The sequence below is a fragment of the Cibotium barometz genome, chromosome 19 (assembly GCF_041138505.1).
Source record: "Cibotium barometz isolate CiBa-2024 chromosome 19, ASM4113850v1, whole genome shotgun sequence".
Classification (NCBI taxonomy): Eukaryota; Viridiplantae; Streptophyta; class Polypodiopsida; order Cyatheales; family Cibotiaceae; genus Cibotium; species Cibotium barometz.
In genome coordinates this window covers 38,491,055-38,505,366 of record NC_141064.1, presented here as the reverse complement: position 1 = coordinate 38,505,366, position 14,312 = coordinate 38,491,055, and the positions used below count along the sequence as shown (strand labels likewise).

General features: G+C 44.0%; 1 protein-coding gene across 2 annotated transcripts in view; it reads left to right on the top strand.

The window, feature by feature from the left end:
* LOC147628560 (protein TONNEAU 1b-like) overlaps positions 1-13,426 on the top strand; it is a 60,353-nt gene extending 46,927 nt beyond the window's left edge. Inside the window, exons 5-9 of one of the 2 annotated variants that reach the window (XM_086813749.1) lie at positions 10,961-11,148; positions 11,241-11,335; positions 11,999-12,179; positions 12,391-12,432; positions 12,976-13,426. In XM_086813749.1, the coding sequence (XP_086669875.1) occupies positions 10,961-11,148; positions 11,241-11,335; positions 11,999-12,179; positions 12,391-12,432; positions 12,976-13,042 (573 nt within the window). In that variant the 3' untranslated portion in view covers positions 13,043-13,426. Of the gene's footprint in view, positions 1-10,957; positions 11,149-11,240; positions 11,336-11,998; positions 12,180-12,390; positions 12,433-12,975 lie in introns of both variants that reach the window. The other variant, XM_086813748.1, reaches the window with a different exon arrangement.
* The last annotated feature ends 886 nt before the right edge of the window (positions 13,427-14,312 follow it).

Sequence of the window (14,312 nt, the reverse complement as noted above, 5' to 3'; positions counted from 1 at the left end):
TGTAGACTTGTTATTAGGGATTGAGTGGTTTAAGACTCTTCAAGTCCTATCTCGAAAAAAAAAAAGACTCTTCAAGTCCAGATAGATTGGTCTAGTCATATTTTTTCTTTTCAGCATAGGGACACCAAGTATAGTATTTTAGGTGATTATATGCATCCCTCTTAGGGAGCTCTTGTAAATACAATTGATTTTGGAAATATAATGGATTCTTCTTTGTATACCGCTTTCCATTGTGTATTGATTCCACTTTCTTCATTTCTTATACCTTCCATGGATGTAAATGAATTAAGTGTGTTTGAAAGCAAAGAATTACAGAAGATACTTGATTCGTTTCAAGACGTATTTCCTAAGGAACTGCCATCGGGTTTACCACCTGAACGGGCAGTAGATCATGGTATTGACTTGATCCCTGGTGCTCATCCTGTCAGTATTCCAACTTACAGGATGAGCAAAGCTGAGGAAGATGAGTTGACTAAACAACTCGAAGATTATTTGAGGATGGGCCAGATCCGTCCAAGTAAATCACCTTGGGGTGCACCTGTGTTGCTTAGGAGAAAGAAGGACAATACCTGGAGAATGTGTATAGATTACAAGAGATTGAACAAGCTGACCATTAAGAATCGTTATCCTCTCCCTAGATCAGATGACCTGATTGACCGGTTAGCAGGAGTGAAATATTTCACGAAGATCGATCTATGTACTGTCTATCACCAGATACGTATTCATGAAAGGCATGTTGAAAGAACCATCTTTCGGACTAGGTATGGCCATTACGAGTTTCTCGTATTACCTTTTGGGTTAACCAATGCTCCACCCACTTTCCAGAAAATGATGAACGATCTTTTTCGTGAACATTTGGGGAAATTTGTGGTGGTGTTCCTGGATGATATTTTGATATAGAGCCGTACTCTTGAGGATCATGTCAGACACCTCACGATTGTCTTATCTATTTTAAGACAGAATCGACTATATGCTAAGTTAAGTAAATGTGAGTTCTTTATGACAGTAATCATTTACTTGGGACACAAGATCACTAGAGATGGATTGAGCATTGACTATGACCGTGTTCAGAAGGTTTTGGATTGGCCTATACCGTGAACAGTGAAACAACTTCGTTCTTTTCTCGGTTTTGTTGTTTTTCTTCGGAAATCTGTGCGGGAGTACTCTCAGCTCACACTACCGATGACTGTAGTCTACACAAAGGCGTGCAAACTTGTCCTTCTTTTGGACAAATAGGATGGGTGCAACAAATGGTGAGGAAGAAGGCCGAATGAATCCGACTCGGAGGAGCTCAGATAACTGTCTTTCTAGCTCGCCCTCTAAAGTCTTGGAAAGACAATAGGGAAGCCTGCTAGGAGGTTCTGATCCAGGGACCAAATCAATATGATGGTCCTTAGGACGGGATAGAGGGAGACTGGGTGGAAGGTCGTCACTAAGCATAATTTCTTGATGTCTGGACATGAGGTCTGCTAATTGTGGGTTGGAAGATGAGATAGATGCTAGTGATGAGGTAGAGGCTGTCTGAGCACGAACATAAAGGAGTGCTCCTTCCGCTCCCTTGCGGATAGCTCGTCGGACCTGGAGATGCGAAATCAATGGAATGCCGAGAATGCTTCTATCCCCACGAATCATGACGGGCTTAGGAAAACCTTTACAGATAGTAAAAGTGCCTTGCTCCCAATCGGGAATAGGCTTATATTGGCGAAACCACTGGATTCCTAAGATAATGTCACACCCCAAAAGAGGCGAGAATGAAATCTCTTTGGAATGAGGCCTTCTGAACGTGAAAGGCAAACTGTTGTCTTCTGAGATATGTGGGTGCGGAGGCCAGGTGTGAACCTGTCCACATCCAAATGATATGATACTTATGTGCAGCTCATCTTGTTAGCCAACTGGGGAGAGATGGCATCCTCAGAATTGCCCATGTTAAACAGGACTACAAACTGCCGGTCCTTGGTAGAGCCATAAGCTTGGACGAGGCTTTTCTGTGCAGCATCGCTCTCACCCTCTTGCTTAGCATCAAATACCACGGATGGCATAGGATGCATAGAAGGTAAAAGCTGAACTGCATTGGTGGTAGTAGGCGGGGTTGGAGGAGTTAGAGAGGCTGTGGCAACTAAGGCAGAAGGTGCTTTGGCGGCTTGCTCCGCTTGCCATTTGTGGCAATCCTTCTTACCATGCCCTATGATATGACATAAAAAACATCTGTTTTTTGATTGGTATTTCTTTTGCTCCTCTGGAGGGAGATAACCTCCAGTGATGCCTGCTTTAGCCTTTTCATCAAGGGTTTTCTTAGGCTTAGATTCATTATCCTTCTTACCTCCTGAACTGGAGCTATTACTGCCGTCCTTCTTAGCATCTTTGGAAGATGCATTACCTTTCCCTGGTTGTGTAGCAGATTGCTGTTGTTAGGGTTTGGTACTGGATTGGGATGACTGCTTGGGCTTGCCTCCGTTCATCTTCATTTCTTCATTTTGAGCGAGAGTCAAAGCCCGGTCATATGTACTGGGTTCAAAGTTGCGAATTGTGAACCAGATGTTGGGATCCAATCCACGAATGAATTGCTCCATCTTGGCCTACGCAGATAGCCCTAACTGTTGTACTAAAGTGATAACCTTGCCGGAAAACTGAAGCATTGGAGACCCGTTTTGTCTGAGTCCATAGAACTCATTTGCCAAACCAGTCATATACTGGGGTGGGAGAAATCTGGTCTTCAGGTCATGAACAAAAGTATCCCAGCTAAAAGCTGTGACACGTGTGGTCTGGTCTGTATGAAGACTAGACCAATGCTGCCACCAAGTGACTGCCTCACCTATAAGGTGGGGAGCCGCTACGTGGACTCTATTCTTATTCTGAGGATCTGTGATCCTAGCTAATGGAAAATGAGCAGTAAAATTGATGAATAAACTGATTAATTGCTAAATGATCACGCTTACCATCATACTTACTAAAATTTGGTTGACTTCGAATGACGGTAGTCCATGCTGCGGACTGTTGGCTGGTGGCACCTGAGGCTAGGGAAGCTGAAGAGAGATGCGGGTATCTAAGATGTGATGGGGAGAAACCTGTAATTAGGGTTTAGAGATCATTCATGGGAGACATACACAGAGAAGCAAGGGAGAGAGAGAGAGAGAGTTGTGGGGATAAGTCAACTCATGAAAAGCATGAGTGTGTGACTCCCCTATCACACATGTATATTGCACTAGTACACATAGTGCACTTAGTACATTAAAAGTACTAAGTGTACTATGTACTATAACTTATGGGCTTGTACACACTATAAGGGTGGGCATAACGCCTTTACCCCAACAACCTCCCACTTAAAGGCAAAGTGCCCTTAAGTAAAGGAAAAGAAAAAATCAGCATGTACATGATAATATACAAGGCCATATCAAGGCTGAAAATGGCCTCATCCAATGCCCATCAAGTGTCTGCAATGAGCAAACCGCTCCGGAGGCAAACTCTTCGTCAACAGATCAGCCGGGTTGTCATCCGTGTGAATCTTAACAAGCTGAATTTGCTTGTTCTCTATCACCTCTCTGATGAAGTGATACTTCACATCCACATGCTTCGTCTTTGCATGAAAGACAGGGTTCTTTGCCAACTGGATGGCACTCTGACTGTCACAATGCAACAATGGAATATCCCCTGTATAACCCAAATCAACCACTAACCGAGATAGCCATAATGCCTCCTTGCAAGCCTCTGTGGCTGCAATATACTCGGCCTCTGTAGTAGATAAGGCTGTGCACTTCTGCATCCTGGATATCCATGACACAGCACCTCCTGTGAATGTAAAGACATAACCGGTAGTAGACTTCCGGTTATCTGGATGACCGGCATAATCCGAATCCGTGTAACCATGCACTAATGCATCCTGTTTGCCAAAGCAAATGCACAAATCCTGTGTGCCCTTCAGGTATCTCATGACACCTTTCACTGCTTCCCAATGCTTCTTGCCAGGGTTGGCCATGTATCTAGAAACCACTCCCACTGCAAATGCAATGTCCGGCCTAGTAGCAACCATGGCATACATGAGACTGCCACAAGCTGAAGCATACGGAATCTTGGCCATATCAGCCCTGTCACTATCCGACTGTGGGCTGTCCATAGCACTGAGTTTCACATATGGGGGCAAAGGAGTACTAGCTTTCTTCCCCCCGTCCATATTGAACCTCTGCAAGACTTTGCCAATGTATTCCTTCTGAGACAAATACAACACATGCTGATTTCTGTCCTGAAGTATACGCATACCCAAGATGTGATTTGCATCACCCAGATCCTTCATATCAAAGGTCTCATGCAGCCTCTTTTTCAATGCATCCATCTCTTTACGAGATTTCCCGGCAATCAACATATCATCAACATACAAAATGAGAATCAAGAGACTGCCATCCAAAGCTTTCTTGGTGTACAAGCAGTGATCAATGTCACTTCTCCTGAATTTCTGAGATTTCATGAATGTATCAAATTTATGATACCATTCTCTTGGTGCCTGTTTGAGCCCATAAAGACTCTTTTTCAGCTTGCATACAAGCTTCTCCTTTCCACTTACTGCATAACCCTCTGGCTGCTGCATATATATCTCCTCATGGAGATCACCGTGAAGAAAAGCAGTCTTCACATCCATCTGAATCAAGTCCAGATCATCATGCGCAACCAAAGCCAACACAGCTCTAAGTGTGGTCATTTTGACCACTGGAGAGAAGATCTCATCAAAGTCCACACCATATTCCTGCTTGAAGCCCTTAGCCACTAACCTGGCTTTGTATCTTGGCTTTGCATCTGATGCAACTTTGAGCCTGTATACCCACTTGCATGGCAAAACCTTCTTGCCTGCAGGCAAAGACACCAATTTCCATGTTCCATTTTTATGCAGAGAATCCATCTCTGACTTCATGGCACGCTCCCATAGAGCCTTGTCTGCCCTTTGTAAAGCCTCTTTGTAACATGAGGGCTCCCCACAGTCAGTTAGCATCAAGTAGTCAACCCCTGGAACAAACCTGTCAGGGGCTCTGGAGGGTCTAGTGGACCTCCGTACCCAATGACCATCATTTGCAGGTTGCTGTCCAGCCTGCATATCACCCATTGGTGGCTCCTGTTCCATGCCATAAGGCTGAAAAATCATGCCCGGTATATCCTCCAACTGTGGTATATCCATAGGGATATCTTCTGCCAACTCTGGCTGTCCATTTGGACCATTTTCAGCACCATTTAAGGGCTGGTTTTCTTGCTGTAATGGCTGATTTACAGCCCTTTGTTGTTGTCCATGATGTCCATCATCATCAAAGATGACTCTGCCAGGCTCCTGTTGCCTTGCAGGCTCCTTATACATGCATGTTTCATCAAAAATGACATCATTGCTGCGTATGATCTTTCTATTCATGGGATCCCAAAGTCTATACCCCATTTCACCTCTGTCACCATATCCTAGGAATATGCATTTGTGAGACTTAGGATCAAGTTTGGTGCGCATTTCCCTGCGTATGTGCACGTACGCAACGCAACCAAACACTCTCAAGTGCTTGTATGACGGAGGCTTCCCTGTCCATACTTCTTCTGGCACTTTCCCACCAAGCCTCGTGTTAGGTGACCTGTTTATAAGGTGAACGGCTGTCATAACAGCTTCAGCCCAAAAACCATGAGGTAATGCAGCATGTGACAACATAGAACGGACCTTCTCCTGAATGGTCCTGTTCATCCTCTCTGCTGTCCCGTTTTGTGGAGGATCATAAGGAGTAGAGAGCTCCCTCTTGATGCCTTTAGCATCACAAAAGTCCTGAAACTGTTTGGACGTATACTCTCCACCATTGTCGGAACGCAAAGCCTTCAGTGTTTTGCCAGTTTGATTCTCAACAAGAGCAACAAACTTCTCAAACACTGAGAATGTATCACTCTTCAAACGAAGAGGATAAACCCACACCTTGCGTGTGGCATCATCAATAAAAGACACAAAATATTTTGCCCCTCCCAAAGAAAGCTGAGGCATCTCACATACATCTGTATGCACAAGCTCTAACTGAGCATCTTTCTGTCCAAGAGCTTTCTTGTGGGGGCACTGTAGTTGCCTACCATAAATACAATGCTCACAAAACTGAAAACTTGAAAACTTTAGAGAAGGCAAGTAACCCAAACGAGACAATTGCTCCATTCCCTTGACACTCATGTGTCCCAACCGGCTATGCCACATAGAGATTTCCGGCAGCTCGGTTGCATTTACATTAGCATGGTGACAAACACCTGCATGCATAAAGTAAAGAGTGTCCACTTTAGAGCCTCTGGCAACAACCAGTGAGCCCTTACTAATCTTCCACTTTCCACTACCAAATGTGGTAACATAATCAGCATCATCAAGCTGTCCAGTAGAAAGCAGATTCTTCTTGATCTCAGGCACATGCCTGACATTATGGAGCATAAGCTGTGAGCCATCTGAAAATACAAGCCTCACGTCACCTCTGCCAAGAATTTTGCATGCATGGTTATCACCCAAATAAACCACTCCTTCATTGCCAGCAGTGTACCTGACAAACAAGTCTCTGCAACCTGTGACATGAAAGGAGGCACCTGAATCAATGATCCATGAGTGCATACCATGACCACCTGTAAGAAGTGAATGGGCATCAAGTGAAGACGTAAAGAGGACCTCATCCTCACTGCCACCTGCATGTGACACATTGATTTCTTCGATTTTGACTCCACTTTTGCCCTTTGGCTTTACATCTTTGGCTTCATCCTTCTCTTTGTCTTTGCCTTTTCCCTTTTCTTTTTGATCATTTTTCCATTTGTAGCATTGCTTTTTAATGTGTCCCTTCTTGCCACAATAATGGCATTCCAAATCCTTTTTGGAGCGAGACTTGCTCCTTCCCCTTTCTTGGCTTTTTCCCCTTTGCTGGGATCTCCCACGTGCATTCATTGCATTAGACTTGCCAACAGAGTTGTTTTTCCTGTTCATCTCTTCTTGAAGAAGAGCACCCTCAACATCTGCATATGACAGCATAGCATTCGAATTGCTAGTGGCTGTCCTGAATGTGTCCCAACTCTCTGGCAAAGTGCATAACAAAAAAGTGGCTTTGAACTCATCGTCCATTGCCAACTTTTGATTTATAACCTGGCTGACAATACCATTAAACTCATTGAGATGGGCTGTCATAGAAGCCCCTTCCTTCATCTGAAGGCCTATGAGTTTCTTCAACCAATACACTTTGCTTGAGGCACTTTGTTGGGCATACAAGTCCTGCAATCTCTGCCACATTCCCCAAGCTGTCTTCTCTTCACGAATGCTGAAAAGTAATGAGTCTGACACAGACAACATGATAGTAGATCTTGCCAGCTCATCCATATTTTCCCACTCTTCAGCTGTAAGAGAAGCGGGCATCACACCCCTTTCTTTGATAGGCTTGTGCTGCTTTTTCTGAAGCAACACATTGTAGCACTGGGTTTGCCAAATATCATAATTATGCGAGCCTTCAAGCTTCTTGATGTGAAGCAATGAAGAGCTCTCACCTGTGGTTGCCATAGCAAAATACAACCTGTAATGCCTGACTCCCTGCAAATGTGCAAACACTGCACCAAAAGATGTGCAAACACTGCACCCAAAGCACACAAAGTGCTTACAAATGTTCTCCCAAGCTTTATCTCCCACTGCGGAAGCAAGAATGCAACTTTTCTCCCACTTTATGTGATGAAAACACCAAAATCTGGTTGCTGCAGATTTTGGACAGCACCTTAAATGTCCTCTTTTGCCCTTCCAAAGTACTGTACAGCAGTACTAAGCGCTCTCCAATGATGTACCAAACCTGTACCGGCAATTTCAGCAGCTGAATTTGAACCTTTTGATCACTCAAAACAGTGTACAGCCATGCCCAAACATGCACAAAGCTGTGCCAAATCTGTACCAGCAGGTACAATAGCAATAAATGCTCTCCTGGCTGTCCAAATGAGTGAAAATCAGATTTTTTACAGTCACGAACACTGCATAAAACAGTCCCGAACAGAAATTGGGCAAAAGCCCCTTGACTGCAAGCTGATTTTTGAGGATTCAAGGCATAAAAGTCTCGCCTGCTGCTTTGCCAAGCTCAACAAGCATACAAACTTGAAAAGCCCCTTGATTCACAGGCACATTGAGTGCTTCACAGGCATCAACACATTATCCACAGCATCAAATGGTATTGCCTGCATGCAAATCGATCCAATCGGCACAAAAGCCCCTTGATTTGCACTGCAGTTTGTTGCAATTTTGCCCAAATGTGCGATTTCTCACATCATACAGCATGTATGAATGCTTAATTGCACAATTACATCAAAAGCCCCAAATTTCGACATCCAATTTCCTGCAAATTGATCCTGATTTGACCAATTTCCTGCAAATTTAGCCTGATTGTGACCAATGTCACCCAATTTTGCCAATTTTGCTCAAAAATTGAGCAATTGGGCACCTGTACCTGCTCAATTGATTAAATTGATAAGAAATTGGCAAAAAATTAGAGGCAAATACCTCTGAAATTTCTGATTTTTTTCGGGCTGAATTTGAAAAAGGGCAATTGATGCTGTTGCAGTTGCAAGATTTGTTGATTGTTGATGCTTCCTCTGTGTGTTGATTTCTGATCCTTGCAGGTGAAAAGGGGGGGCACTGTTCTGTTGCTGCTGCACCACGAGTCTCTTCCAAAAAAAAAGAAGTCGGGCTGCCTCTTTCCTGCTGTACTGGCTGTGCTGACACGTGTTTGTATGACAGAAGGCGCTTGGCTGGTTACGCACGACCTGGGCAGATACGGGATGCTCTGGCTGATTGCGTACGTGCTGATTTGCTGTCCCGTAGGGCTCCTGTGCAGCCCGTGTGGCTGCTGCTGCTGCTGCTGGGCAGCCCCTGCGCTGCCTAGTTGGGCAGCGTGGCTGCCTACTGGCAGCGTGGCAGCCCACGTGGCTGCCTAATGGCAGCGTGGCAGTCCACGTGGCTGCCTTATGGGCTGCAGGCGACGTGAACAGGGCAAGGCGACCAGCATAAACGACCAGTTATTGGTGACCAGCAAAACGACCAGCAGCTGTGCATACACAGGCGACCAGCAAAACGACCAGCTCTATGGAGGGCTCACAGAAATCAGCAATTGAATGACGGAGCAGCTCACAAATCAGATTAGGGCAAGCAAAACAGGTGCAGTAGAATATGAGCATGGTGCAGCCATCATGAAGGTGCAAGAGGGAGGGAACCTATGCTCTGATACCAGTTGATGGGGAGAAACCTGTAATTAGGGTTTAGAGATCATTCATGGGAGACATACACAGAGAAGCAAGGGAGAGAGAGAGAGAGAGTTGTGGGGATAAGTCAACTCATGAAAAGCATGAGTGTGTGACTCCCCTATCACACATGTATATTGCACTAGTACACATAGTGCACTTAGTACATTAAAAGTACTAAGTGTACTATGTACTATAACTTATGGGCTTGTACACACTATAAGGGTGGGCATAACGCCTTTACCCCAACAAGATGCATGGCCTCCTTTTCCCGTTCTTGATCAAGCTCTCGTTGGTGCTCTCGAGCGGCGAGTTCAGCTTGACGCCGGTCTTCTTCGATCCTGCGTTGGGCTTCCTCATAGTCCCGTCTAACTGCTTTTTGTTGTTGTTTTCTTGCTTTTGCTTTTGCTTTTTCTTCTCTCTGTCTGGTCTCGTCTTCTCTTCTTTGTTGTTCCATATGAAAGAAGAGGGAGATGTAGTCGGGGGTTGCTAGAGGACGACGTGCTGCTCTTGCCTCCAAGAGTTGGAGATGCTCCATGAGAAGCTGCTTCTGAGCTCTAAGTAGAGCTATGGTGTCTGCTGTAGTCGGAAGAGCAAGGTCTCCTTCGGGGGAGACTTCTTCCGGCTGATGGGTACTCTCCTCTGTAGACATGTAGCTGAAGTCAGTGGTCGTGCTGGAACGCAATCTGAGCATCCAAGGATGCCCTCACGCTAGGATACGGTGTGTGTGGACAAGCTGAATCTGATACCAATGCAACATGCAGCGGAAGTATTCGTATTGAGGATCTTGTCACGCAAATGCTCACACCGTCTTCTGTATCCTGAGTTTCGTGAGTTTAGCAATCCACTTTAAGACTTCAAACTTTAAGAGATTGAGAGAGAGACAGAGATGGAAACTGTACACCGTATGGGTTCCCGAATTACCCACTGAAGGGCCCCGTATTAAGTGTATTATAGTTGAATAAATATAGAAGAACTTTCTATGGGTGCCTACCTTGCTTGGCTATATATATATATATATATATATATGTATGTATGTATGTATGTATGTATGTATGTATGTAGGCAAGTTACAAAAGACCCAAGGGTCTGTGAGACCAAAAGTGTTACAATGTGTCCAGGAAATGACAGAATCATAGAAAAAAACCCAATTCAAGCTGAAAGGAAAAAATAAGACAGCCCTGTAAGTGCCAGTGGTACAATGCTACAATGTGGGGAGCAATCATCAAACTGGGTCCTCCACATCTATGACTGACTGTATAGAGGCTCTCCAAATCATTGCTTGTGGAGGGGCACTCCTGTATCTATGGAGGATCTCTCGAATCTGAAGCTGTCACATGGAGCATTGCCTCAGACCAGTGGGTCTCAGGTGTCTAGCTCACTGTGCCTGGATCACCCTGTCTAGAGAGACGCCTGGGAGGTGGGGTGGCATCTGTGGCACGCACACTGTCAGTGTGCTCAGCCTTGTCCGTTTAGAAGGGGCATCCAGGTGAGGGTTATCTCGTGGTGTGTGTGTGTGTGTGTGTGAGAGAGAGAGAGAGAGAGAGAGAGAGAGAGAGAGAGAATGTGGTTTTTACAAAAACTTATTTTTTGAAGTGGCCCCTTGGCCAGAAAGAACTTGTGCTTAGACATGCCTTTTTCATAGGCAGGCCAAAAAACTGAATTTGTGCCATGCTAACACTAATTATAATTTGGCCCATATTTTCACTTTTCTTGCTGTTTCCAGCAGCAAAACACGGCATCGAGCTTGACTGGAAGCTTCACAAAATTAGCAGTGAGGAGGACGCCGCTAGACAGTGCATCTCTGCCGGCTGCCTCTGATGACTCACAGCCCGACCTTGACAAGGCCAACTCTACCAGAAGATCCTCATCAGCTGCTTTGACAGGAAGTCTACCCCCTCTAGGACGCAAAGGAGGGCAAGTATATCCGTAGCTTGTTTCTATGCAAACCCCCTTCTTTATCCGTCCATCCAGATTTTCATTAAGATATCACTGTTTTTATATGGCAGGCTTACTCCCATTGGCCAAACCCGTAATTCCACGACTTCTATGAGAAATTATGAAGTCTCAACGGCAAGTGATCATGGTGTAACAGAAGAATCGAGTAAGCTTTCACGTCATGCAACCTCCATTACAAGTGTGCCTCGTGTGGAAAGTAAATATGGAGAGATGATGCAAAGCTAGTGTCATGTGTATCCATGTATGTGTGACTTCATATGGTAAGTATCCATGCATGTGTGTGTTTGCATATGCATCTGTATTCATAGAGTTTGTGTTGGCCTATATGCAAAATTTCTCAAGGAACATGATGAAAGATACCTCAAATAAAGTGTCATGCACTCGTATTTATGTGTGACTTCAGGTGTAATGTATTTGAGTGCTCGTGTGTGGATTGGCATACATTGGATTCAAATCAACATCTAGGATGAAAGATAACCAGCAGATTCACGTATCTATGTGTGACTTCATATGTTTTATATCCATGCAATGTGTTTTTGAATTGTTTTTTGAATAAGAGAGCTAACCTCTATGCACTAAGGTTCAATGAACATGATCAGAGATGATGTTGGTGTCCATGTGTCTATGTGTGAGTGCCTGCGTGTGTCTGAATCCATATCATTTCTTGAATAAGAGAACTAACCTCTATGCAAAATTAACAATGAAGAAACCTTACAAGATTGGGATCCGTGTACTAAGATGGTGAACGGGGCTGGTGTGAGCCTTGGGCTGTAAGATGTCTTCAACTAATTTATGCCCACTTTATCAGCCTCAAATGAAAGAGATTCAAACAATAACAATGGAAGTTCAATTGATGACCAATTGGATGACAATCTTCTTACCAAAAGACCAGCAGATGCTCTTTCTGTCGATGATGTGCTGCCCTTTGAGAAGACACCAGAGGGAAGTCGAAATGAGAATAAAAGTCAACATTTAAACAGTTTCTGGAGGTATAGACAGATAATTAAGCAGATCTTTAATGAATCTAATCAAAGATAAGAAGCTTTCTACTCCAACAAGGAACGCGTGATAATTCTAATATGGAACTTCACTTATTTTTATACTAAAACTAAGATTATCTTCATGGGTGTCGTTTCGAGGACACTTTCATTCCTACTGATTGTTTTTGGTCTGCTTTTCTTTGTTTTGATTACATTGCAGGCAAAACACATCAGTAGCTCTGCACGATGATGCCTCTTTGGAGTGAGTTTCTATACTTGTTTGCAATTATTATTTTTCTACTATAAATCATTGCAATGAATTGTGATGATATTTCTTAATATGGGCTCAATTCCTCGTGAAAGAGTGCACGTGCATATGTGCACAACTCCTGAAAGTGTGTTGTGTTGTGTGTCAGTGTTGATTGCCGCGAGGGTGAGTGAGATCGAGTGAGTGTGTGTGTCTTAAGAGCTCGTGCGTGTGCACATGCACAACTCCCTATTTGTGTGTGAAGTTTGCGTTTGCACCGTGTGTTCATACATGTGTTTGTTGAGTGTGTGCGCGTGCACGGGCTTGTCTTCTGTGTGTGCACGGTGTGTTTATACATGTGTGTGTGGAGTGTGTGCATGCATGTGTGTGTGTGTGTGTGTGGGGAAGCCTTCGTTTTCAAGGTGTGTGCATTCCTGAAAGTCTGTTTGCATGGTGTGCGGGCATGCAATTCCTCCCAGAAGTCTGTGTTTGCACAGTGTGTGTATGACAGAAGAGAACAGTTTCAGGTTTTAGTCTAATTGGCATATGAACACACAGGAGTCTCGAGGAGGTCCTTGAGGAAGAGGATGCTTCTTTTGAGAAAGAAAGTTGCTCGTCTGCATAGAAAAATCTCAAGATTTGTTGTAATTCTTTAATGTTCTCTATGGTATTTACTGTTACAAAACTTGGAACAAGCTTCCAACTTAGTTGGGCTGTGGTATGGTATGGTTTGAAACTAGAGGGGATTGATTGCTCTGCAGTATGGGTATACAGAAAGTCCTAGAAAATTTGGTGAAACTAACTACTAACTTATCAGGAGTGTGTTTCCCTATGTACACATCCCTTTTGTACTCAGAGCAATGGGGGCCCCATGCCTGTCGAATCTAGAAATGCCACTAAATGCTTTATTTCATATCCTTAGGGCATGTAATGATGGAGATTTGGTTTTGGGGCATGTATAATGGAGAGTACCTTTTTGATAAGTGGCTGCCCTCTTGGGTTTTTTAAATTTGGATTTACATAATGCTGATCTGATTTGTGCATTTTCGAGTTGCAAATATTCACTTGACCATCATGCTTGATCTAATGTGTGCATTTTGGAGTTGCAAATACTCACTTGACCATCATGCTTGAAGCTAGCCGCATAGTAATTTCCTTCTTGGTCACTTCATGTACTGCCTAACCAGCATCATACAGGCAGCAATTGTCATGAGCATCCATTGTGGACTAACCTTGTACTCTATGCACATGATCAAAGTGTACCCACATTACTTGCGAATTTCCTCCACGTCTCATCTTATTCACCAAATCCAAGCCACTTTCCAATCCAAGTGTTGACATCTTGAAAACATGAGGTTGAAGTTTTGTATTGAGCTAACCCAAGAATAGAATGCCGTGAATGAATGGGTACCTAATTCTGTTCTTGAGATCTAGAATTTCCTTCAGCCCCTTGGCTCCATAAGTGGAGTCTTTTCTTGCCTCTTCCAAACACCTTTGGATTCTTTTCTTGTCAGACAATGGATTAACCACACTTTTAATAGTTCAGTCATCTTCTTGTCATTGAACTCACCACATGCATTCTGTGATTCGTTAAGCAACAAATCCAAAACCATGTCTTCGTCCCGCAACAAGTTAGGGCAATCCAATTGCAGCACCGTAAATGACATGTACATCTACTCAATTGCACAATACTTGGAAAGAAGTCAGAGCTACATGTTATACAATTTGTCCCAACATGGCCATCATTTTTGTGTTCCATCCCTACCATTGAGGAGTCCCCCAAGCACGGTGGAAGCTTAAAATCAATATAACCATCATATGTAGACAAGAGCTCTTGCACTGCTCGTCTTTATTGCACATTAGCAAATGCAGCATGTAGGCTACTACTGAGTGAG